Raw genomic sequence first — 25,105 nt, forward strand, 5'->3', positions numbered from 1 at the left:
TTCAAACTCTGTATCTTAAAACCATTTATAAAACCTCAAAGTGATGCTTGCAACATTTACTTACTCATATAAAAGTTTTATTGCCATCTCATGACTTAAAACATCAATGACTTCCATTTTCAAATAAAATAATTTTTAATAAATGAACGCAATGTACTGAAAATTTATTTATATGTTTTACAAAATATGTAATCAGCACAATGTGAATCAGCAGCACCCCTTACAACAGAATCAACAATCAGTACTGGGAATATTTGAGTCCAGAATGAGCACCACACTGTACGAGTGGTCCTCACATGGGATGAGTGCTGGGCACCTCCAGTGGATGCTGTCTCCAGTGGACATGCAACACCTCCATGCAATATGGATGAAATAGTGCCTGTCCTTTAATGCCCCCATGACAAAAGTGAATGCCCTTTGCAAGGAATTGATCCCAGAAGACACCAGCAGATACAAGTCAGGGCATCCCTCTCCCACTGATGGAGACAGCCAAATTTCTTGGTGTAACTTCAAACAGGCACCTTACGTGGAGTTCTCACATGGACCAAGTTCAAGCAAAAGCAGCACAATGGTTGGGATCCATCATCCTCACTGCCAGCACAGCCTGGAATCCTTCTCTACCTCATGCTGGTGTAATCTGTATTCAGTTATGCTATAGTAGCATCAGTCAACATCTCTCCAGGCCACAAGTGACTCCAGTACCTGAACAATCGCATGCTGAAGTGAGACCATCCACCTGCCAATTGACTTCCCAACTGTGGAGCTGCATCAGTTGGTGGAGGTGCCATATCTCACAGAGCAGATTTGGACCTTGGCTCTCACATCTCAAGAACAGATATGGAGCCTTTGTAAATTTTAAATATGGGGCTTAAGTTACAGTTGTCACTCCCGCCTTCATCTTACGTGTGAACTTCACCAGCACCACAGGGTATTCTTACCAAGCAGTTAGTGAAGGAAACATTAAGTCAAAAAGAATTTTTTCTTGTTAGCAATATGGAAACATTTTTGGCTGTACACCATACCCAATAAACTGAATATGTTGATTTTGTGGAGTGCAACTTATGTCATTTTGTTTATTGCTTCACGGAAGTGTCAGCAATTTCATCTTTAATCAGATAAAAATGAGTTAATAGTGAGAAACTCTTGATAAACTGAGGCATCCTTCAAGGAAAAAAAAATGCATTGTCACTGGTAGTTGCATTTCGCATGTACCCAAGACCTACATTCTTATAAACTATTTAAGATGTTGTGTTAATGTATTTATTTCAAAACTTATAGACATAGATGCATAAAATGCAAAATCTGGCTGCATTAATGTTAATGAAGTCCTTCCTCAACTGCCATATGATTTCTGAGACTGCTGAATAAATCAGAGAAGGTATGTCCAATAGCAAACCAAAGCTTGTTCAGAAACCAATTTATGTGCTTTTGAGATGGGTTTATGGTCTGATAAATATAGTAAAACTAAGCATTTCACCACCATTGGTCACTATATTGCTTCCGAAATGCAGATGAAACTGTACATATTGTGCATCATGAAGTTTCCTGATGAAGATGCTACACCTGGTTACGATATTCAGAGAGAAAGTTTGTTTGAATTACAAAGTTACGAAATTTTTGTCACAGATGTAGAAGGTTCAACATTTGTAAGAAACCAGTCAACCAACATCAAGATGACACTTCAGCCATTTAAGCAAATTGTACTGCATTATGTTATGACACAAGTTAGATACAGAGAAATTTCTCAAAGAAAATGCACCTTGGATACTTAAATTAATAACAACTTGAAAGGTGAATATTAATTACATTTTTAAGTAAACTTGTTTAAGTAAGCTTCTCACCAAATCAGTACAGCTCCTGATAGGCACACCCTGGAATATTATTGTCAATATAATGAGAGTCTGTGGTGAATGCCACTGACAAGATTAGTGTCGTAGTGACAGAACAGAAGCAAGCATATCTTAATACCTTGACATAACAAAATGGAAGTGTTGAGTGTGTCTTTGCTTGAAGCTCATTATTGATGTCTTGAAACTTTGATAGGAAGAGAGTTAAGGCTTCCTATTGTAGTTTCAAGATGTTACTAATGAGCTTCAAGCAAAGAAGCACTCAACACTTCATTTTATTTTAACAAGGTACTGCAATATGCTTGCTCATTGCACCCTTTCAGGAACCACAATGTATCATTGAAAAAAGTATACTCAGAAGGTATCCAAATGAATTCCTTGTCCATGCGCATTCACTGATGCCAAAGGACATCATTATTAATGTCTTATTGTCCATTTGAGACAGACATCACAGCTCTCAAGTGAAGAGCAGAATCATCCCTGAAAGAGGAAGTAGAGATTTGTGAAGAGCATCTTGTTTCAACATTTGAGTGTTCAAATATTCAAAATCATACAAATTTGAAGCCAGAAGAAAGAAGGAAGTGCACAGTACTGAATATAGCTTGTCTGATGCATTAGAGGAATGTGCAACTTAAATGTGCTGTCAATGTGGCATTCTACCATCAGTGCAAGCAAATATCTGCCTCTTTGTGTCCTCTTCTCTTACACATTTTCCTAGCTTTTCTTCTGTTTCTCATTGTCTCTCCATTTGTTGAAATTTTTCCCTCCCTCCCACCCAGTCTCCAACTTCTCCCTTGCTCTCTGTCTTTTAATTTACTGTTTGCCTCTGTTTATTTAGTCATTCTCTGTAAATTAATTGTTGCAAACATCTGGAAATACAAATACAGTATTTTTACTTTATAAATTACTCTCAGCTTCAGTGAACACAAAGAAATCAGATTTGGGAATTGGTAGATGAGCTAGAGGACCCTTACAAGTGGACGAGCAGCAGTATAAGATGAAATTTCAGTTTACTTAAAACAGGATACTCTGAAAAGGGGGATCCAATGTAGTTGCTGGTATGGTGGGGAGTCCACAAAAAAAGTTTCTGAGGCTCTTCAGATCAACACTAACTATGCTAATAGTCCACTCAATAAGTCCATTGGCAAAAAGAAATTTTAGCTCAGCAGGGCTGATTATTAACAAGAAAATATCCCTTATCAGTCCACAAAATGTTAATGAGTCGTATTTTCTCCCCATAAGTTTAGACAATACAGACACATGCAAGGCATCCCTTAGCACATTAGAAGGGCTGTAGTGGTTAATACTAATCCCATTAAGTCCAAGATTTGATTTGATTTATTGCTCATTTCGAGACCAACTGCCTTACATTTTATAACAGGTCATTCATTTTCAGCTTTTCAGGTAGATTACGAACCATGTTCCATACTACAAACAGCAATTATTGTTTTCAGCCATTACAGTGAAAGTCATAATAAATTAAAAATACATTAGAAATTAAAAGAAAAAAAACACAAAAACTTCAAATATTAAGAAGATTTGATGATAGATGATAGGGAAGATTTGGATAGCAAGAGAGAGAGAGAGAGAGAGAGAGAGAGAGAGAGAGAGAGAGAGAGAGAGAGAGAAATGTCACTCTTTCTGAGCCAGCCTGGTCTGAAAGCCCCAGAACTACTCTGAGCCTTCCAGTCCAAGTTCACTATAGTTTAATTTATGAATTAATATTTCTAAACACTATTTAAAAAAACACTATAACTACTATGTATACTGTGGAGAGCACAGTGGTGTGAGTGTGAAGTATGTTATTTCTTGGAGTTATTGATTAACCTTCAGTTCCTATATTATGTACCTTCAATTTTACCTGTTGTGTTGCTTATATACTAAGTGTTCAGTTACAAATGTTACATCCCAACAGTGGTGTAATTACTGCGGGATGGATATGCCTACTGTTTATACTTAAGCTAGAACAGGTTTACAGGGTTGATTGCATTACACTGTTTATTCTGATACAGTTTAATTATTCTAGATGTTGTGTAACGTCGTCTGTGGTACGTGTTAGTGAAAGTGCTTGCTTTTTGAGTAAGTGTGTGTTTCAGTGCTGCTGTCTGGGATGGTGCATGAATTGGACCTGCTGTCTTACATGCTCTGCATGTGTTGCTGTGTTCTGTTATATGCATCTGTCTGTATTTGTCATGTAATGTCCTTGAGACATCATCAGAAATTTCATTTATTGTTGCCCACTCATCTTTGTCTCTTATTGCCCATATCATCTCATTGTTGTACTGCATTGGTGTCTGGTGTGCTGCTCTGTGTAAGTGACAGTGAAAAAGTATATGTTCTGGGGATCCATGTTCCCGACATACACAGTAGCACTCTGGCTGTGGCCTATGCTGTGTAAGTGTGCAGGGCAAGGGCCGCAGCCTGTCAGAAAGTGAACCATACCCTGGCTGGGATTGATTTGGCTAAGTCTCAGATGTTCCCTGATGTCTGGGAAGAACTGATATACCCTATGGCCCTTATCACAGGTGGAGCCCCTCCACATCCACAGCAACATGATGGCCAACTCAAAAGGTCTACTGCCATTTCTGCATAAGGGTTAGTTTTCACTAAAGTGAAGTGTCGCAGTATGTGGGTACTGCAATGTTTGTGTACATCTGGTTAAGGTTAACCATTTATACGCTCTAATTTGGAGATACTTTGGTCTGAAAGTCAAACGAAGAATAGCAGTTTGAAGATCAGAGGGAAAAAAGTGCCAAGGCAAGTGCCAAAGGATAAAAACCTCTGCAATAGTTAGGTTGGTTAGTAAGAACAGTAGTAGATGTCTTGCTAGCTGTGATAGATCATGCAAGGATGGGTTAAATTAGAAGCGGGTTTCATGCAAGCAGATACCATGTCATGACATATGTTCTTCATAAGAGGTCAGTCCGTGATGGTGCTGCAGCATGGTGTGCTGCAGTTGAGCTGTGAGAGCCCCCTGCCACTCTGCATCAGTGGTGACTTGGTGCGGAGGAAGGACCATATCACCCATCGGTGTCTGGTGGGTGCGCGTCAAAGCCAAGCACTTAGAGATGTGTGATCACGTAGTGCACCACTCCTCACTCATTGGCTGTGCTGACAGGCTCAATGAGAGCTGTGGTTGAGTCTTCCCTGTATAGCAGATGATGTAGACCACACCCTGGAGTGTCCTGATCGCTCAGAAATGATGGACTTTGGTGGTGTGTCAGCAGCTTCCATCTTCTTCAGTGTGTCTAGTGTGTCCACTGTGGTGTGTCCTTCCGCCGGCTGCTCCATTAGGGGAATGGCGGCAGGAGACTTCTCTTCACCTGTGGCATCCACACAGATGTTGTGCACCATCTGCGAGTGTAGTTGCCGCAGTTGGCTGCATGCCTCCTCTGTCTCTGCAGTCAGGGTGGCCTTAAAAGCTGCCTTATCTGCGTCCATGGCAGCTTTGAAGGCTGCACTCACCTCCTCTGTGCATCTCCCACATTTGTGGCTCCTGCTGTGCTACTGTTGGTGCCCGGTCCCCTGCACCACTCTCACTGGCGTGATATTCCAGCCGCCCTTGCGCAGTGGGAGCTGTCTTCATTCCTTTCAGTTGTATCTTCATTCGGTGGCACTTATGATGCCGTCATCGTGTCTTGTTTCTGGGGGAAGCCGGGCAGCCACACCACTTTGCCACATGTGGCCCACCGCAGTGAGCACAAGTTGGTATCTCTTCTCGTCATCCGTCACAGGCACGGGTGTCATGCAAGCACCGTGGTGAGTTGTGGCAGTATTTAGTAACATGCCGTTCAACTTGGCACTTAAAGCACTGTGGCGTAGGGTCCATGCCTGGAGGGAGAGCTTTGGCAGTCACAGGAAAGCCTAAGAGCTTCCTTAATGCAAAGATGTTGCTGCCATCTGTCACAGTTCCAACTACGACGATGTACAGCAGCGACCTCTTCTTATTCGTCGGGTTGTGCTGCTCAGTTTCCTGAAATTTGTCACTTAACAGCCCCTCTTGGACCATCTTCTCATCACATATCCAAGGCAGCCCCCTGATCAAGGCCTCAGATTAGAATGAAATTTCACTCTACAGCAGAGTGTGCACTGATATGAAACTTCCTGGCAGATTAAAACTGTGTGCTGGACCAAGACGCGAACTCAGGACCTTTTCCTTTCGCAGGCAAGTGCTCTACCAACTGAGCTACCCAACCACAACTCATGCCCCATCTTCACAGTTTTAATTCTGCCAACACCTTGTCTTGCCCGCAGTTTTATTTTAATAACTTCAAGTCTATTTACGTTGCCTGACAGAAACAGGGAAACATGAAGGAGACATGGTCATATGTCAATGTAAATTTGTACATGTACACACTATCAGGAGATATGTAAATGATTAGAATTGCCATTCTCCCTGACAAGCAGGAGAGCCACCAGAATGCATTATAGTTGTTTATATCTTTTATTTGTTTATTTATTTATTTGGTACTGTTGATTACATATTATACAACCAGTGTACAAGTAATATAGGACAAGTCAATTGGTACAGTTACAGTAGTATGTGAACATTCATACATCACATTGCACGGACATTTGTTTATTTAACAAGAACAATTACTTGCATGCAGTATTAAAGCCTGCATTATACCTTAAACAATTTAAGTGACTGTTTAAATTAGTAGAATAAGTGATAGTGCATATTTTTATGCTAGTGACATATATAAAAAGGTAAATTTGCTTCATGGTCATGGTTTGGATTGAATACAAATTTTAACTGCATTCCTTAAGAAGAGATTTAAGTGAATGCTCAAGAGAGTGGGATACATGGGAGTTCACATTTTCTCATAATGAAACAGATAAATTTACATTTTATCACCACAATTTCAGTTAAACTACAAGTAACGGCATCACACTTTATCGTTAAGGGAGTGCTTTTCTTAGGCAGTTTCCCCCAATCTTATACCTTATAACTCTAAGTATTCATTCATTTTACAGAAAGTTTGTTCAATGAGGAATAATTTTAGTTTCCTTTTCAAAACCTGTACATTACTTATTTCTTTTTTTATATTGATAGGGAGCGTATTGAAGATCTTTATACCTGACTCAGTAACTCCCCTATGTACTTTAGTGAGAGGTGCAGAGCCATGGTGAAAATTTTTCACCTGTCTTGTGTCACGGTTGCGGATGTCACAATTTTTCTGAAACAATTCCCTGTTGTTGGCTGCAAATAACATCAGTATGTATATATACTGACCTGTGATTGTAAGTATCCTGAGAGATTTGAAGAGACCTCTGCAAAATGCCCCATTAGGGACCTCACATATTAGCCTCACTGCTCATTTTTGTATTCTGAATACTTTTTCAACACCTGCAGCATTTCCCCATAGGAGAGAACAGAATGGAAATATGCAAAATATGACAACAACATTATTTCTCTGTCCACTAACTGATGGAGAGCTGTTAATGCAATGCACGATAAGCTAAGTTTCTTGACCAGCTGATCAATTTGTTCTTTCAATCTTAGGTGACTGGAATTTTGTATGTGTTGTTTCATTAGTTTTGTGATTGTTAACATGTATTTCAGGAACTTTATTTTTTTATTGTTTGTCAGAAACTGTATCATATTGGTTTTTGAAAGATGTAAGGTTATGCTATTCGCAGTGAACCATTTGTGTACTTGCGTAGAGACTGCCATGGCTGTATCCTGCATTGTGGAGTTGGGTCCTTTTATGAGGATTTTTGTATCATTGGCAAACATTACTATTTTTGCTCCGTTATTAATTGGATTGGTAGATCTTTAATGTACATCAGGAAATTTAATGGCCCAAGAATCGAGCCCTGCAGGACTCCATACTTTATATTTCCCCAGTCTGATTTTAATGCTGTACCTGTCCCCCTTAACCCTTTGCTTGCTGTTCTGTAAGTATGGTTCTATCCAAGTCAAAGATTTATATTTAATGCCGTAATGTGGAAGCTTTTTTAAGAGTGTGTTGTGATCTACACAGTCAGATGCCTTGGCAAGGTCACAAAATATCCCCATTGGATACCTTTTGTAATTTAGTTCACCTAAAATTTCATCTGTTAGGTTAAATATAGCTCTGTCTGTGGAGGAGCCCTTACGAAAGCTGAACTATGTAGGAGCCAATAAGCCAATGGTGTTACTAGACCTGGTAGGTTACATAAGGGGAGTGAATAGTGTCAGTGTTGTGTGGTCAATGAAGGACATGGAGATACCACATATTCATGTGAGACAGTATTATCAGCAGAATTTACAAGGGGCGTCACTGTGGGTCTTCTTTTGGCCAGATTCTCGAATCGTGCAATATCCAGATTTCTGGAGCATTCAGCTATGACAGTGGCCCAGTGTTGGACAGCATGGGAAAGTGAGAGCAGGCATATTTCTCATCAAGGTTCCAGTCAACCATATATAGCCACAAAAGGAAGGATCATCAGTTGTGTGCTCCGCCCATCACAACCCCTTCAAATCTGTAATGGAATAGCTGCAGCTGGACTAGAGAATTACCATGCTATGCATAGGCTCCATTAACACCACAACATAAAAGGCTGCATTTAGAGTGACGCTGTGACCAGGAAGCATGGACTGCTGGCAAATGCCGTCATATTGTATTCAGCAATGAATCACAGTTCTGCCATACTGTGGGTATCCATTGCCACTGGGTCAACAATGAACTGGAGAGAAGGTATTATTTTTCTAATTTTTTTTTTTTGAGAGGCACAGCAGTCTTACTCCTGGCATCATGAAATGGAGAGCTATTGGGTATAACTTCATGTCATGGCTAGTAGTGTTTGAGGGAACTCAGATGGCATAATGATAGATTGTAGATTGTATTTTATTGGTCCTGTTGTCTACATAGCAGCTTATGCATAAGACTTTGGACAAGTCAACTTATAAATATACAGGCTGAAAGTAATTTCAAGCCATACATATTTAAGTTTACAATATTACACTTTACACGTAAGTATTTATATAACACATTTCATAAATTTAAATATTCTTCAATGGAGTAAAAGCAGTGATGCTGTAAATATGACTTTAGAGATTTTCCAAATGTATTAACCTCAGTGATAGCTTTTATGTTTCAGGAAGTTTGTTATAAAGCTTAACTCCCATGTGAAAAGTACCTCCTTGGCACAGTGCTGTGCTGATTTGAGTCATATGTAAGTTTCTCTTTTGTCTGGTAAAGTGCTCATGTATATAACAGTTTTTTTGTAGTCTCCGGTCCTTGCCTATTACATTTAATTTAAAGAACAAAAGGGTTTTCATAATGTATACACACGGTAATGGGGGAATACCAGATTTTTTAAACAGGGGTTTACAAGAGTCTCTAGGCTTGCACCCAAACAAGATTCTAATGGCCCTTTTTTGTAGTTTAAAAGTGCTATAAGCTGTTTTAGAGTTTCCCCAGAAGGTGACCCCATATCTAAGACGAGAATGAAAGCACGCATTATATACATTCAATACTGTTTTCTCACTACAGCATGATTTTAATGAACAAAGAAGATAACATGTTTTGCTCAGTTCAGCATTGAGATATTCAATATGCTTATTCCATCTGATGTTACTCTGCAGCCAAAGTCCTAAGAATTTGGTTTCAGTACTGTTACCAACTGGTTCGTCATTGATAGAGACTGATGGGATAAACATGTCCTTGTTAGGAATATTCTGGAATATTAGAGCAACATTTTTCTTACTGTTTATTACAAGTTGATTACTCTGTGCCCAGCTGCTAAGTTGTTTCGTGACCGTGTTTACTGTCTGCTGTAACTGTTCATTGACGTCTTCTTTTAGTAGAATCGTGGTGTCATCTCCAAATATGATTGTTTTGTGTGCATCAATATTTAAGCTTAGATCATTTATGTACAGAAGAAACAGAAGAGGTCCCAACACGGATCCTTGGTGTACACAACATTTTATTTGTTTATAGTCAGATAAGTGATTAGATACAATTTTAGTTCAATATTTGTGTGCTTGACACACACTGCCTGCATACGATTTGTCAGGAAGGAACTGATCCACTTGTTGGACAGTCCTCAAATACCATATCTTTCCAGCTTTGATAGCAGAATTTTATGGTCCACCATGTCAAAAGCTTTTGACAAGTCCATAAAGACTCCTATTGTTTCCTGTTTTTGTCCATCAGGTTTAGGATGGAATTGATGCACTCATAGACAACAGTTGTCGTTGACCTCTTATTTCTGAATCCATGTTGTTCATTACATAGGATGCTGTTTTTATTTATAAATTTCGTAAGTTTCTCATACATAACTTTTTCCAGTACTTTAGAGATACAGGTGGAAATTGTGATGGGTCTGTAGTTATTTACATTGTCTTTATCCCCTTTTTTATATACAGGAATAACTTTTGATGTTTTCAACACATCAGGGAAAGTGCCTGCCTGAAGTGAGCAGTCGCATAAATGTGTGAGTACTTCAATTAGGTTAATGTTTTCAGTGGGAATGCAAGATCAAAGAAATGGGTTAATGTATCAATGAAAGTGTTGAATTTTTCATTTATATCATTCATTTTGTACACTCCTAGCCATTTTTCTTTCTGTAATAAGTTGTTGAAGTAGTTCTCAGCCTTCAAGGTCCGGGCAATCGCAGAGGGTGGGCTTATTGGTAGTTGGGAGCTCCAATGTCAGGTGCGTAATGGGGCCCCTTAGGGATATGGCGGCTAAGGAGGGGAAGAAATCCACTGTGCACTCTGTGTGCATTCTGGGAGGAGTCATTCCTGATGTGGAAAGGGTCCTTCCGGATGCCATGAAGAGCACAGGGTGCAGCCAGCTGCAGGTGGTGGCACATGTTGGCGCTAATGACGTGTGTCGCTTTGGATCTGAGGAAATTCTCCTTGGATTCCAGTGGCTATCTGATTTGGTAAAGGCTGCCAGTCTTGCTTACGAGATGAAGGCAGAGCTCACCATCTGCAGCATCGTCGACAGAAACGACTGCGGACCTTTGGTGCAGAGCCGGGTGGAGGGTCTGAATCAGAGGCTCAGACGGTTTTGCGAACGTGTTGGCTGCAGATTCCTTGACTTGCGCCATAGGGTGGTGGGGTGATGGGTTTCGCTGAATAGATCAGGAGTTCACTACACTCAGCTGGCGGCTACACGGGTAACGGAGGCTGTGTGGCGTGGACTGGGTGGTTTTTTAAGTTAGAAGGCATCGGGAAAGTACGGGGTGGGCTGCAATCTCAAAGGGTCATGGTAAATACAAGACGTGCTTGAATCAAGGAACAGTCGGAATTGTAGTTGTAAATTGTTGTAGTTGTGCTGGGAAAGTCCCTGAGCTTCAAGCGCTAATAGAAAGCACAGAAGCTGAAATCGTTATAGGTACAGAAAGCGGGCTAAAGCCTGAAATAAGTTCTGCAGAAATTTTTACCAAGTCTCAGATGGTGTTCAGGAAATTCTGCCTAATTGGTGGTGGAGTGTTTGTGTCTGTCAGTAGTGGTTTATCTTGTAGTGAAGTAGAAGTAGATACTCTGTGCGAATTGGTATGGGTGGAGGTTATACTTAACAGCTGAACTAAGTTAATAATTGGCTCCTTCTACCGACCCCCAGATTCCGATGATATAGTTGCGGAACAGTTCAGAGAAAATTTGAGTCTCGTAGCAAATAGATACCCCACTCGTATGGTTATAGTTGGTGGGGACTTCAACCTTCCCTCGATATGTTGGCAAAAATACTTGTTCAAAACCGGTGGTAGGCAGAAAACGTCTTCCGAGATTGTCCCAAATGCTTTCTCCGAAAATTATTTCGAGCAGTTAGTACATGAACCCACACGAATTGTAAATGGTTGTGAAAATGTACTTGACCTCTTAGCCACAAACAATCCAGAGCTGATAGAGAGCATCATGACTGATACAGGGATTAGTGATCACAAGGTCGTTGTAGCTAGGCTCAATACTGTTTCTTTCAAATCCACCAGAAACAAACGCAAAATAATTTTATTTAAAAAAGAGGATAAAGTGTCACTAGAAGCCTTCCTAAGAGACAATCTCCATTCCTTCCAAACTGACTATGCAAATGTAGATGAGAGGTGGGTCAAATTCAAAGATATAGTAGCAACAGCAATTGAGAGATTCATACCTCATAAATTGGTAAGAGATGGAACAGATTCCCCGTGGTACACAAAACAGGTCCGAATGCTGTTACAGAGGCAACAGAAAAAGCATGCGAAGTTCAGAAGAATGCGAAATCCCGAAGATTGGCTAAAATTTACAGACGCGCAAAATTTGGCACGGACTTCAATGCGAGATGCCTTTAATAGGTTCCACAACGAAACAGTGTCTCGAAATTTGGTAGAAAATCCGAAGAAATTCTGGTTGTATGTAAAGTACACAAGCAGCAAGACGCAGTCAATACCTTCGCTGCACAGTGCCAATGGTACTGTTACCGACGACTGTGCCGCTAAAGCGGAGTTATTGAACGCAGTTCTCCGAAATTCCTTCACCAGGGAAGACGAATGGAATATTCCAGAATTTGAAACACGAACAGCTGCTAGCATGAGTTTCTTAGAAGTAGATACCTTAGGGGTTGTGAAGCAACTCAAATCGCTTAATATGGGCAAGCCTTCAGGTCCAGATTGTATACCAATTAGGTTCCTTTCAGATTATGCTGATACAATAGCTCACTACTTAGCACTCATATACAACCGCTCACTCACCGATAGATCTGTACCTACAGATTCGAAAATTGCGCAGGTTGCACCAGTATCTAAGAAGGGTAGTAGGAGTAATCCATCTAACTACAGACCTATATCATGGACGTCGGTTTGCAGTAGGGTTTTGGAGCATATACTGTATTAAAACATTATGAATCACCTCAAAGGAAATGATCTATTGATACATAATCAGCATGGTTTCAGAAAACATCGCTCTTGTGCAATGCAGCTAGCTCTTTATTCGCATGAAGTAATGGCTGCTATCGACAGGGGATCTCAAGTTGATTCCGTATTTCTAGATTTCTGGAAAGCTTTTGACACCATTCCTCACAAGCAACTCCTAATCAAGCTGCGGGCCTATGGGGTATCATCTCAGTTGTGCAACTGGATTCATGATTTCCTGTCAGGAAGGTTGCAGTTCATAGTAATAGACATCGAGTAAAACTGAAGTGATTCAGGTGTTCCCCACGGAAGCGTCCTGGGACCTCTGCTGTTCCTGATCTATATAAATGACCTGGGTGACAATCTGAGCAGTTCTCTTAGGTTGTTCGCAGATGATGCTGTAATTTACCGTCTAGTAAGGTCATCCGAAGACCAGTATCAGTTGCAAAGCGATTTAGAAAAGATTGCTGTATGGTGTGGCAGGTGGCAGTTGACGCTAAATAATGAAAAGTGTGAGGTGATCCACATGGGTTCCAAAAGAAATCAGTTGGAATTCGATTACTCGGTAAATACACTCCTGGAAATGGAAAAAAGAACACATTGACACCGGTGTGTCAGACCCACCATACTTGCTCCGGACACTGCAAGAGGGCTGTACAAGCAATGATCACACGCACGGCACAGCGGACACACCAGGAACCGCGGTGTTGGCCGTCGAATGGCGCTAGCTGCGCAGCATTTGTGCACCGTCGCCGTCAGTGTCAGCCAGTTTGCCGTGGCATACGGAGCTCCATCACAGTCTTTAACACTGGTAGCATGCCGCGACAGCGTGGACATGAACTGTATGTGCAGTTGACGGACTTTGAGTGAGGGCATATAGTGGGCATGTGGGAGGCCGGGCGGACGTACCACCGAATTGTTCAACACGTGGGGCGTGAGGTCTCCACAGTACATTGATGTTGTCGCCAGTGGTCGGCGGAAGGTGCGCGTGCCCGTCGACCTGCGACCGGACCGCAGCGACGCACGGATGCACGCCAAGACCGTAGGATCCTACGCAGTGCCGTAGGGGACCGCACTGCCACTTCCCAGCAAATTAGGGACACTGTTGCTCCTGGGGTATCGGCGAGGACCATTCGCAACCGTCTCCATGAAGCTGGGCTACGGTCCCGCACACCGTTAGGCCGTCTTCCGCTGCATACGACCGAGGCACACAGGGCCAACACCCGCCATCATGGTGTGGGGAGCGATCTCCTACACTGGCCGTACACCTCTGGTGATCTTCGAGGGGACACTGAATAGTGCACGGTACATCCAAACCGTCATCGAACCCATCGTTCTACCATTCCTAGACCGGCAAGGGAACTTGCTGTTCCAACAGGACAATGCACGTCCGCATGTGTCCCGTGCCACCCAACATGCTCTAGAAGGTGTAAGTCAACTACCCTGGCCAGCAAGATCTCCGGATCTGTCACCCATTGAGCATGTTTGGGACTGGATGAAGCGTCGTCTCACGCGGTCTGCACGTCCAGCACGAACGCTGGTCCAACTGAGGCGCCAGGTGGAAATGGCATGGCAAGGTGTTCCACAGGACTACATCCAGCATCTCTACGATCATCTCCATGGGAGAATAGCAGCCTGCATTGCTGCGAAAGGTGGATATACACTGTACTATTGCCGACATTGTGCATGCTCTGTTGCCTGTGTCTATGTGCCTATGGTTCTGTCAGTGTGATCATGTGATGTATCTGACCCCAGGAATGTGTCAATAAAGTTTCCCCTTCCTGGGACAATGAATTTACGGTGTTCTTATTTCAATTTCCAGGAGTGTAGTACAATTCTCAAGGCTGTCAATTCAACTAAGTACCTGGGTGTTAAAATTATGAACAACTTCTGTTGGAAAGACCACATAGATAATATTGTGGGGAAGGCGAGCCAAAGGTTGCGTTTCATTGGGAGGCCACTTAGAAGATGCAACAAGTCCACTAAAGAGACAGCTTACACTACTCTCGTTCGTCCTCTGTTAGAATATTGCTGCGCGGTGTGGGATCCTTACCAGGTGGGATTGATGGAGGACATCGAAAGAGTGCAAGAAATGGCAGCTCGTTTTGTATTATCACATAATAGGGGAGAGAGTGTGGCAGATATGATACGCGAATTGGGATGGAAGTCATTACAGTAAAGACGTTTTTCGTCGCGGCGAGATGTTTACACGAAATTTCAGTCACCAACTTTCTCTTCATAGGTAGGAATGATCATCAAAATAAAATACGAGAACAGAAAGGTTTAGGTGTTCGTTTTTCCCGCGCGCTGTTAGGGAGTGGAATGGTAGAGAGATAATATGATTGTGGTTCAATGAACCCTCTGCCAAGCACTTAAATGTGAATTGCAGAATAGTCATGTAGATGTAAATGTAGATGTAGTTCACACTAAGCTGATTATAACTTCGATATGCTGTTCTGAAAGACATGTTGTTAATAATACTGCCTTGTACTTTTATGCTTATTATTTGAGCAAGATAATCACTAAAACCTGCATTGAAAATTTTTAATGAGGTGTTGTGTAAACTCTTCTTGACTAGAAACTGATCAAGAGCTGTTTGGCAAGCTTCTGATACTCAGGTAGCTGCTTTTACTTCAGCCTTTAAATTGTAGGACAATGCAAGGTTCAAAATGGTCTCCCTATTTCCACTATTTGTGAGGAAGTCAATACTGAAGTCACCGCAGATTATCCATTCACAATCCATTTTATTTATTTTATTTAGCAATTACACCATTTTGTTTAAGAAAAGTTCAAAATTCCCAGATGGTGATCAGTAAACTGTAGCAATAACCAGGTTGAACTGAGTAATTTTTATAGTTGCAATTTCATAATCCTTTTCAACATTTGCCCTAGTTAAGTCAGGTAGTGTAATAAAATCTACATTATCCTTTGTGTAAATTGCTACCCCACCCAGCTTGCTGTTTTTCCTGCAGTAGTAAGCAGCCAAGACACATTTGTTTATTTTCGTATTTTGGATTAATTCTGGGTTAAGCCAGTGCTCAGAAATGCGTAACACTGAGATATCATTAAGTTCATGTGTTAATAGAACCTTAATTTCATCGATATTATTACGCAGGTATTGCGCATTATTGTGATAAATTTTTAGCTCGGGACACATTGCATCCTCATGTGTTACCTCTCATGTGACAGTATTGTGGTGCCATTTTTCAACAGGACACTGCTCGTCTACACATGGTACTGTCTGCGTGATGCTGAGGTATTCCTATGGCTAGTGAGATCCCCAGATCTCTCCCTGATAGCACATATGTGGGACTGCCTCAGCTGTCAGCTCCTCCCCAGTGCCAGTATATGGGATATCGAGGACCAATTACAACTGTTGTGTACCATCTTGCCTCAGAAAAGGATAGAATGGCTTTATGACAGTCTCCCCAACTGAATCAGTCCATGCATCAAACCTAGAGGAGGAAAATGGTATACTGATAAGTGGACTCATACTGCTAAGTTCTTTGTAAATTTTATTTTATCACTGCAATAATATTACATACTCTCCCAACCAGTGAAGCTTAATTTTATTTCCTTGTCTTTTTCTGGACACTTCACTTTTTTTTAGGAAGTGTATTTTATGACTGACAATTAGTGCAATGTTGCTACCTCAGCTGTATAAAATATGTGCTCGAGTCCATCTAAGACACTACCATTCACAACCCGGCTGGTGACATCAGTTATCTCTGATCATCAGGTCTTTGATTTGCATGGGCAGTGATTCACTTTTTGAGTGTATTAAATTTGCCATTTTAGCACCACATTTTCTCACTTTGAAGCTGTTATGACTGTCATAAATATCTGCTAATCTTAAACCTACTGGGTGGCCTATATCTGTAGAACTACTTTTCTTAGACAAAAAGAGGTCGGTAGGTAAAAATTTAAAGTCAAGTTGTATGAGATGAGAGTGGGGTAAAACCTGTGAGGCTATGTTACTAACAATGGAGCCATTTTAGAAGCCACCATATTGGATCTAATTCGTAATTTTCATATGGGAAGTGAGTCATTTGGTAAATCACACTGATAGAGAATTTCACAAGTAAACCAATGGTGTCTTTCATTTGAGTGTAGCTTTATTACTTCTCATACTATGTTGGATTTTGTGTAGAAGGCAAATGCTGGTATAAGACAAAGGCTAAGAAAGTGCTTAATATGTTGTTCAGCGAGTGGTAAGATGGTTTATAACTGTTTCATCCATTCCTCTTGTACTAGAACGTGAGACTGAGCATAAACAATCCATTACCTGAGGTGTGCAAAGTTCCTAATCTTCACCACATACAGAACTGCCTTCACTTATCTCCACAGATAGAAAGCTAATGGATTTACATCTGAGTGACCACTCCACTGGGCCTCTGTGACCTACCCGTCTCCAGGGGAACTGGAATCTGGATATACCCAGACAGCTTACTCATAATAAGCTGGGGCACCATCATTCTGAAAGAAAGTGGAAAATGTCCTGTTTTAGTCAATAGTAACAGCTGCACATCTTCAATTAATAACAGCAGATAATGGGCTGCTGTTACTGTATGCTGAATCAAGATGAGCTAATATAAAAACGTTATATTCCACACCAAACCATCACTTTCAGTGCACTAACTATCTTGGATGGATTCATCCATTGAGAGCTGACATCTGACCAGTATCTGTTACTCTTTTTATTTACCTCAATGAGGATGTAGAAATTAGCTCCATCTGTAAATAGTACATCAAAGGAAAAACAAAGGCATTTGTCCAGCTTGTGTGTTACTCATATGTGGACAAAATTCTCATTATTGGTGTATGGCTGACCCCAGTTTCCTGTGAGATGCAGCAAGTCTGTGCTCTGGATCTTTCCTGAACAATGCCAGAACAGCAAATGATGTTTCTTCATCTATAGCATTTTCGAAGCAATTTCTTTGCTACAGAGAGTTTCACAAAAGTTCACAAAAAGATTCACCAATGCACCGCAGATAATGGAAAGTCTATCTGGATGACAGTGGATGAAATCTTCTGTGATAACAGTGGCACACCTCTCTCCTCAAATCAGGACAGTCCCAATGTGTTCGATTTGTGTTACTGCCATCAACTTTCACATCACCTACATGGTAGAAATGTAAATCGTAACTCAAGAATGAATAAAGTTATGCTCAAATGAAAACCTTATTTTTCTCAAATAATTCTCTGTCTGTCGGATGTGTCACCTGACCCTCTTTCCATTTCAAATTTATGAGTTGCATTCAAGATGGCAGCTTCCAAATGACCACCATGTTGATAACATGTCCTTAGCTGTTTTCTTCCTCTCATATGTCATACTCTGTTTATCCACTTATTTTGGTTTGGAGAGGTGCTTCCACACCTATGGAATACCTTGTACATTAAATAACTATGAATATTCTCAAGTTAAAAATATCAGTGCTACAATCACTTTGCCTACATGTCAGACTATGGAAATATGACAAATGAAAGCACACATTTCATTTGCTCAGAAGATCTTACAGTGACAAAACAAGTGCATTCCTTTCTAACAGTCCCCTGAATAAATGGAAGACTACTTCATTCCTAATATGTTTTTCACTTGTTCAGTAGATCTCCCAATCAGGTGTTATTCGTTCTGCCATTCCATCCCAGTTTCTATGAAATATGTTACATATTCCTAGAATACTAACCTTGGAGGAGTCTCACCTCTCGTGCCTCAAAAGGAATGTCATTTGTCAACAAATACAAGAGAAGTGCTCTTGATGGCTGTGAAATCAGATCATAGTAAACTTTCAGTGACATATTGAAACTCCTCCTTTGGCAGTTACACGTAAATGTGTAGATACCAGTGATCCTAAAATAAAAAATAAAAAAATTTCATTAGTTACAGTGAAGACCACTCCTGCAAAAATTACAGAAACAACTTGAGGTGTTATGAAACTGTTCTGTTTGTCATAACAAATATTTTACTTGGCTGAAGTTGAAGCCTCTTATTGTTGACCAGTCCAAAACATAACAATACCTGGCAAGCATCTTTATTTTAAGCTCACAAAAATATCTAAAAACTTAATGAGTTTCCATCTGAAACTGGGTATGAAAATAACAGTTCTGCCTCCCAAAAATTAGTGGAAATCTGGATACTGTTTTAATCACTCAAGTAGGCCTCGGGTATGAATAATCCAAGTTTGCCCTAATTTCTGAATGGAGCTTCAGCCATGATGATAGGAAAACCACAAAAATTTAGGACATTTTCAGTTTTTTCAAATTACTCCGAAACTAATCATTTAATCGAAAAGCCACAATTACCAGAAATGTAGAGCATTAATTGGATACAAAACTTTGTTATTTGATTAAAATTTCCTATAGAAAAGGTACATGAGAAAACAGTAATTTTTTATGCATTTCGGAAAACACTGATTTTGTCATTATAAAATGTGCAGCATAGAAGAACTGCCCAATCTGACACAAAGTTTTATCTAAGGAAAGTTGCAGAGCATCAAACTGTGAAATTTCAAAGAAGAAATTGAGGCCAACATCTAAGTAGATGACATCTAAATTCACAACACACGAAGAGGTCATGCCATCAATGGTGAAAAAATTTTCCACAGAATCACTTTCCACAACAAGTCCAACAAGCAAGAGTTTCATCACAATTCTGTATCATCAAATGTAGACAGAGGATATGGGGCCAGTTCATATTCCAAATATGAACTGGCCCCATATCCTCTGTCTACATTTGATGATACAGAATTGTGAATAGTGTTTTATTCATCTCATGACGTACATTTGCAATCCATTTGGTTTGCATACAGGAGACATGTCAAAAATTTATAAAACAATTACAATCATTTTTACATTAATAAATAATAGCACTATAATAAATAACAACACTATAAGGATATTTCTTGGAATGTGTAACATGTTGTACCCAGCTCAAATTTCCAGTTTATCCCACATGAATTCATCCACTGAGTAATAACATTTCCGTGTCAGTACCTCATATAGCTTTCTTTTAAGTGAACCTAAATTCATCTGCATCAACTTTTTCCCTTTTAATTTATTACAAATTTTCATTCCCACATATTGAGGTCCCTGGGCATACAGTCTTAGGTGGTGGGTGGGGAGCAAAAAATTTTCTTTGTTTCTGGTATCATGTGAATGGACAAAATGGTTTCCCTCAAGTAATTCATGTCTGGTGTACAAAAATATAATAATCTCATATATGTGTAAGGATGGCAGAGTTAATATTTTAAGTTTTCTAAATAATGGTCAACATGATTCTTTCTGATTTTCAGTGCACATATTTCATATGATTTTTTTCTGTATTTTTAGTAACCACACTTTGTTTGTCGAGTTATCTCAAAAAACAATACCATACCTAATAATGGATTCAAAGTAGTTTGTATATGCTACTTTTCGTGTGTTCATGTCGGCTGCAGTTAATAATATTTGCATTGCAAATCCAAAGCTGCTCAGTTTGTTTCCCAGGTATTCAATGTGTGCCTGCCAGCTCAAATTTTTATCTACATTTAAACCTAAGAATTTGACTGAGTCAGTTTCTTCTATATCTTGGTTGATGTGTACAATCTTAATCTGCTCACATTTTGACTGTTTGGTTTTGAACTACATCACGTTAGTCATAGATATGTTTAAATTCAACCCATTTAGCTGAAACCAAGTTTCTAAGGTACTGAGGGTACTGATCACAGGTTTGGGATTTTTTTTCTGACCCCTGATCTTCAACTAAGACAGAAGTATCATCTGCAAACACAACTGATGGGGAACTGAAGTCATTAACAGAAGCCGGCCATGGTGGCCATGCGGTTCTAGGTGCTGCAGTCCGGAACCGTGGGACTGCTACGGTCGCAGGTTCGAATCGTGCCTCGGGCATGGATGTGTGTGATGTCCTTAGGTTAGTTAGGTTTAAGTAGTTATAAGTTCTAAGGGACTGATGGCCTAAGATATTAAGTCCCATAGTGCTCAGAGCCATTTTCATTAACAGAAAAGAGAACTAGGACTGGGCATAATATGGAGCCTGGTGGATCACCCTGAGACATTTTCTTCCAATCAAAAAAAAAAAAAAAAAAAAAAAAAAAAAAAAAAAAAAAAAAAAAAAAAAAATGGGCCATTTGAAGAAATGCTAACTCTTTGCTTTCTGTTGGATAAGTAGGATTTAAGCAATTGTAGGGCACTGCCACTAATGCTTTTCAAGTTTGTAAACAAGCAATGCATGGTTTACTGAATCAAATGCCTTTGTGAAGTCGCAGAACATTCCTGCCACCTTATTTCTCTCGTCTAATGAAGTACTTAATTTCTCAGTGAAACTGTTTACTGCATCAATAGTGTTTTTCTCCTGCTGAAAACCAAATTGATTGTTTAGAATAACAGAATACTTTGCAAAAAACTTTTGGATTTGTGCAACAGCAAGTTTTTCAAATATTTTAGACAGCACTGGGAGAATCGAAATGATAATTTCCGGTGATCTCTCTTGATCCCTCCTTGAAGAGAGTGAGGTGGATGTTTGGGTCAGTTACACCAAACAACACCTTATTATCAGGAGTTCATTTATTCACCTCTTTACACAACCAAGGCTTACAAAGAACTGGATGGCGGAACTGGTGTCGACCTCATCAGCGCCACATAGCCTTCCCCCCCACCCCACCCCCCTGCAGTACAGAGTACTCTTGAGAGACCGGGGGGGGGGGGAAGGGTCAGCTTGACAGTGTCATCAGGGAGCTGTGTGGGTAGATGTCGTGAAGGAAGGTCCGGCCGCTGAAACTCGAATTCGTTGAAATGCGCTGGGCGTCGAACTGGGCGTGCTCGTCGTGAGGTGACAGGGAGGCTGGCGACTTGCAGGAGGAATGGAGCGACAACGACGATGTCTCCGGTGGGCGTGGCGAACACATGAAGCACATCCAGGTCGAAGTCGGGTGAGAGGGGAACACATTTCACCAGTTGGCAGGGAATGACGGAGGTTGTGTCATGAGCACCGGATGAAGGGAAATACACAACGAACAGTGTATCATCCCATATTATTATAGAGATGTTGTGGATTATGTCCAGGGGAACAGGCACAAACACCTCAAGCGAGGGCACGTTCAAGTTTGGGGGGGGGGGGGGGGGTCAGGGGGAACAGGCACAAACACCTCGAGCGAGGGCAAGTTCAAGTTGTGGGCAGGGGGGGGGGGGGACAGGTACAAACACCTTGAGCGAGGGCAAGTTCAAAATAGGGGGGGGGGGGGGGTCGTGATAAACCTCGACAGGGCAAGGCAGGCAAAGGGGGAGAGGTCGAAGGGACCAGCGAAGAGCCCGGCGGTGAGGGCGTGATCGTATGTTACCTCAACGTGGGAAGCATGAGGTCACTCGATTGAGTGTGTAAGTGCGGCCTGGAGGGAGTGGTTGGACTGTCATGAGCCACAACCGTGAGTGGCATGGTTGTTGCCTGAAAGGGGGGGGGGGTAGAAGAAGGCTCTACATGAGTCTGTTGATAGAGACTAGCTTAAGTCTGTTGATAGAGACTGCGACAGCTGAATCTTTTATCTGGATGTCATAGGTGTTGGTTGAGCGCCAGAGAACTCGGTATGAGCTGGTATATGGAGGTTGGAGGGGAGCACAGTGTCATATCTCAGAGCATGACGTGTTCGCAATTCTCCAGAGATTTTGGGACATGAACCGTAGGACGGGAGTGGCTGGCAGGCAAAGGGATATGGAGGTTGATGAAGTGGCACCTGATGCGGTCCACGAAGGAAGGTAAGTCAGACTGAGGGAGAGAAGCGGAAGGGCTCACAAGTTCGCCAGGGTGAAAAATGTTCTGGCGGTAAATGAGCTCGGCTATTGTGCCCTTGAGGTCTTCCTTATAGATCGCATGAATGCTGAGTAGCACAAGGGGAAGGTCCTCCATCCATAGAGAGTCGTGGCATCAAAGAGCCACCTTGAAAGTGTGGTGCCAGCACTCAACTGTGCTATGGATGTGCCGGACGCCACAGATGTTACAAATCTCGTTGAACAGGGCTGACTCAAATTGTCTGCCCTGGTCACTCGTAATGATAGCTGGACATCTAAAACACGATACCCATGACTCGACGAAAGCTCGAACAACAGTTTCTGCCGTAATATTGGGGAGGGGGACAGCTCTGACCCAGCGAGTTGTTTGGTCGATAGATGAGAGGACATAACGCAAGCCATTAGAGGGGGGAGGGGGGGGGGGGAGGGCCGACAATGTCAATATGAATATGCTGGAAACTGTCAGGAGGGATCGAAAAGGCTCCGAGGGGGAGTGAAGTATGCTTGTGTACTTTGCAGCGTTGGCACACGACACAGGAGTGCGCCCATTGCTGGCAGTCCTTGTTGACATTTCTCCACATAAAGCACTCCACAATGAGGCAGGCGGACGCACGAACACTGGGGTGTGCTAAATTATGCAGTGCGTTGAAGACAGCTCGATGGAGTGTGGCTGGGATGAGAGGGCGTAACGTTCCCAACGTGCCCATACTGTTGTCGCATACATGAGCCTCCATGTGACTTGTTTCTTCTGCAAAAGCTACTTGCTAATCTGAAGTTCCCTATTTTCTTTAGAATTTTAATTGTGTCTTCAGTAAACCAGTGCTCATTTAAACAAACAACTTTAATATTTGCACATACTGACAGAATGATGCCCAATTCATCTATTTTGGAGCTTTTATTGTTAGAAGCATCAGTGTTTAAGCTACTTATATTCCAGTGGATAACATACCTACTTTGACTATCACTTACAGGCTTTAGCACATTTCTTGCCAGATAATGGTTTGGTTCTGTCTTTCTTAATGTTCCACAAGTTTTTTCACCCCCATCACTGCTTATAAGTTTCCCTTATTTTTTATGATCTGGCAAGTGTCTATGAAAATCTTACTAAATATTTTCAGGCCTAACCCATTCAGATGTAGACCATATTGGGCAAGACACTTTGCACTTAGAAATTTGTTGGGACCAATGTTCTTTAATATTGCCATTTATTCTCTGCACATAGCTGTCATCACCGATCTTCTCTACACAATGCCACTTATTATTATTCTGGTGTTCAGGTAGAGTCTTCTGGCCGTTCAGATGAGGTTCCTTGTGTGGTTTACAATTTCTTCCTCACTGTTGTTTCGAAGTGGATTTGTTCCCACATGGATAAACCACGTTTTGGATTTCTGCTATGCTTATCTGCTGCATTCTCTCTTGAGCTTAAGATGTTGTTTAGGTGTGTATGCAATTGATGCCTCCTGATTCCAGGTCGAACATCAATTTCAGAGTTTCGTACAACTATGTTTTTCAACAATGAATTACCTATAATAAAGAATTCATTTTTGTCTTATTACAATGCTTCTTTCTTTCTTTTTGGTACGTTATGCTGGTCTGCTTATATTTGTTTGGTTCTTCAGTATCTTTAATAGATGTCCAGGAAACACAAAAAGCTGTGTTTTGCAAGTTGTTTGATGCCTCTAAAGGCATGACTGACTTCGAAAAGGCAGAGTTCATTATGGATGGAGGATTTCTGTTGCATAGATTGTCACTGGAGACAAAAGAATTATTTTCTTCCACAATTACATAGTATGTGTCTGTATTCCAGAAAGGTCACAATAATGCTCGATGGATACACTGACGTGATGAGTGGCAGAACACAAAATCAGCTGAGCAGCTGCACAAAGTCACCAAAAGAACTGCACCAACTGTCATGTTTAATGTAGCAACATCAATAACCACGGCACAAGATTTGTTTCTGTTGAACAAACAAAATAAACAACACCTCATTTCTTTACTGATAGCATAACTTGAAGGTGATCACTTTAATTCAGTGGCAGCTGGTGATCGTGTGTTAATGTGCTACAGCACACTGTAAATATCGCACTCAAATTAAGTCACTTCCACTGAAATGCAAGCCAGAAATCACACTAAAATAACGCCAGTTTACTTCAGGTGCATGCTGGGATACAAGTAAAGTGAACGAAAACATATTTTGTTATGCTGTCTTTCATGATAGCTATAAACCATTGTTGAGTGCTGAAATGACGAAATGATAATGTCAGAGAAGGGAGCAGCTGCCTGTTTTTGAATGCACAGTTGGCTGTCAGTGACAGAGCGGTGAGGATGTGTACTTGCTGTCCCACCAATCTAGTAGTGTAAACGAGTTTGTTTACTTCCCGCAAGCACAAGTCACTTACTACTAGCTCATTGCAGTGACATGGCAAACTCAAACAGGAAGAACATTATCAAGATTACGTTCCAAGCCAAATATCCAAGACTGCGAGCATATGAAGTAGAAAAGTTCTTGCAGGATGAACTACTTCTAGAACCACAGGACATAATTGGTATTCACTTTTCAGTCACGGCCAGTGTAGTCAATGTTGAGATGATTAACTACGAATCGTGGCTGAAGATAGTTACCAGCATTGCCAGCAAACCCCAGTTTAGGCACT

General features: G+C 41.2%; 1 protein-coding gene across 2 annotated transcripts in view; it reads right to left on the bottom strand.

The window, feature by feature from the left end:
* Positions 1-25,105, bottom strand: part of LOC126272148 (glutathione S-transferase theta-1-like) — a 74,324-nt gene that overhangs the window by 10,760 nt on the left and 38,459 nt on the right. For both annotated transcript variants that reach the window (XM_049974784.1, XM_049974777.1), the window contains exon 2: positions 18,359-18,522. In XM_049974784.1, coding sequence (XP_049830741.1) covers positions 18,359-18,470 — 112 coding nt within the window. In that variant the 5' untranslated portion in view covers positions 18,471-18,522. The remainder of the gene's footprint in view (positions 1-18,358; positions 18,523-25,105) is intronic.

This window comes from Schistocerca gregaria, chromosome 1, assembly GCF_023897955.1.
Source record: "Schistocerca gregaria isolate iqSchGreg1 chromosome 1, iqSchGreg1.2, whole genome shotgun sequence".
Taxonomy (NCBI): Eukaryota; Metazoa; Arthropoda; class Insecta; order Orthoptera; family Acrididae; genus Schistocerca; species Schistocerca gregaria.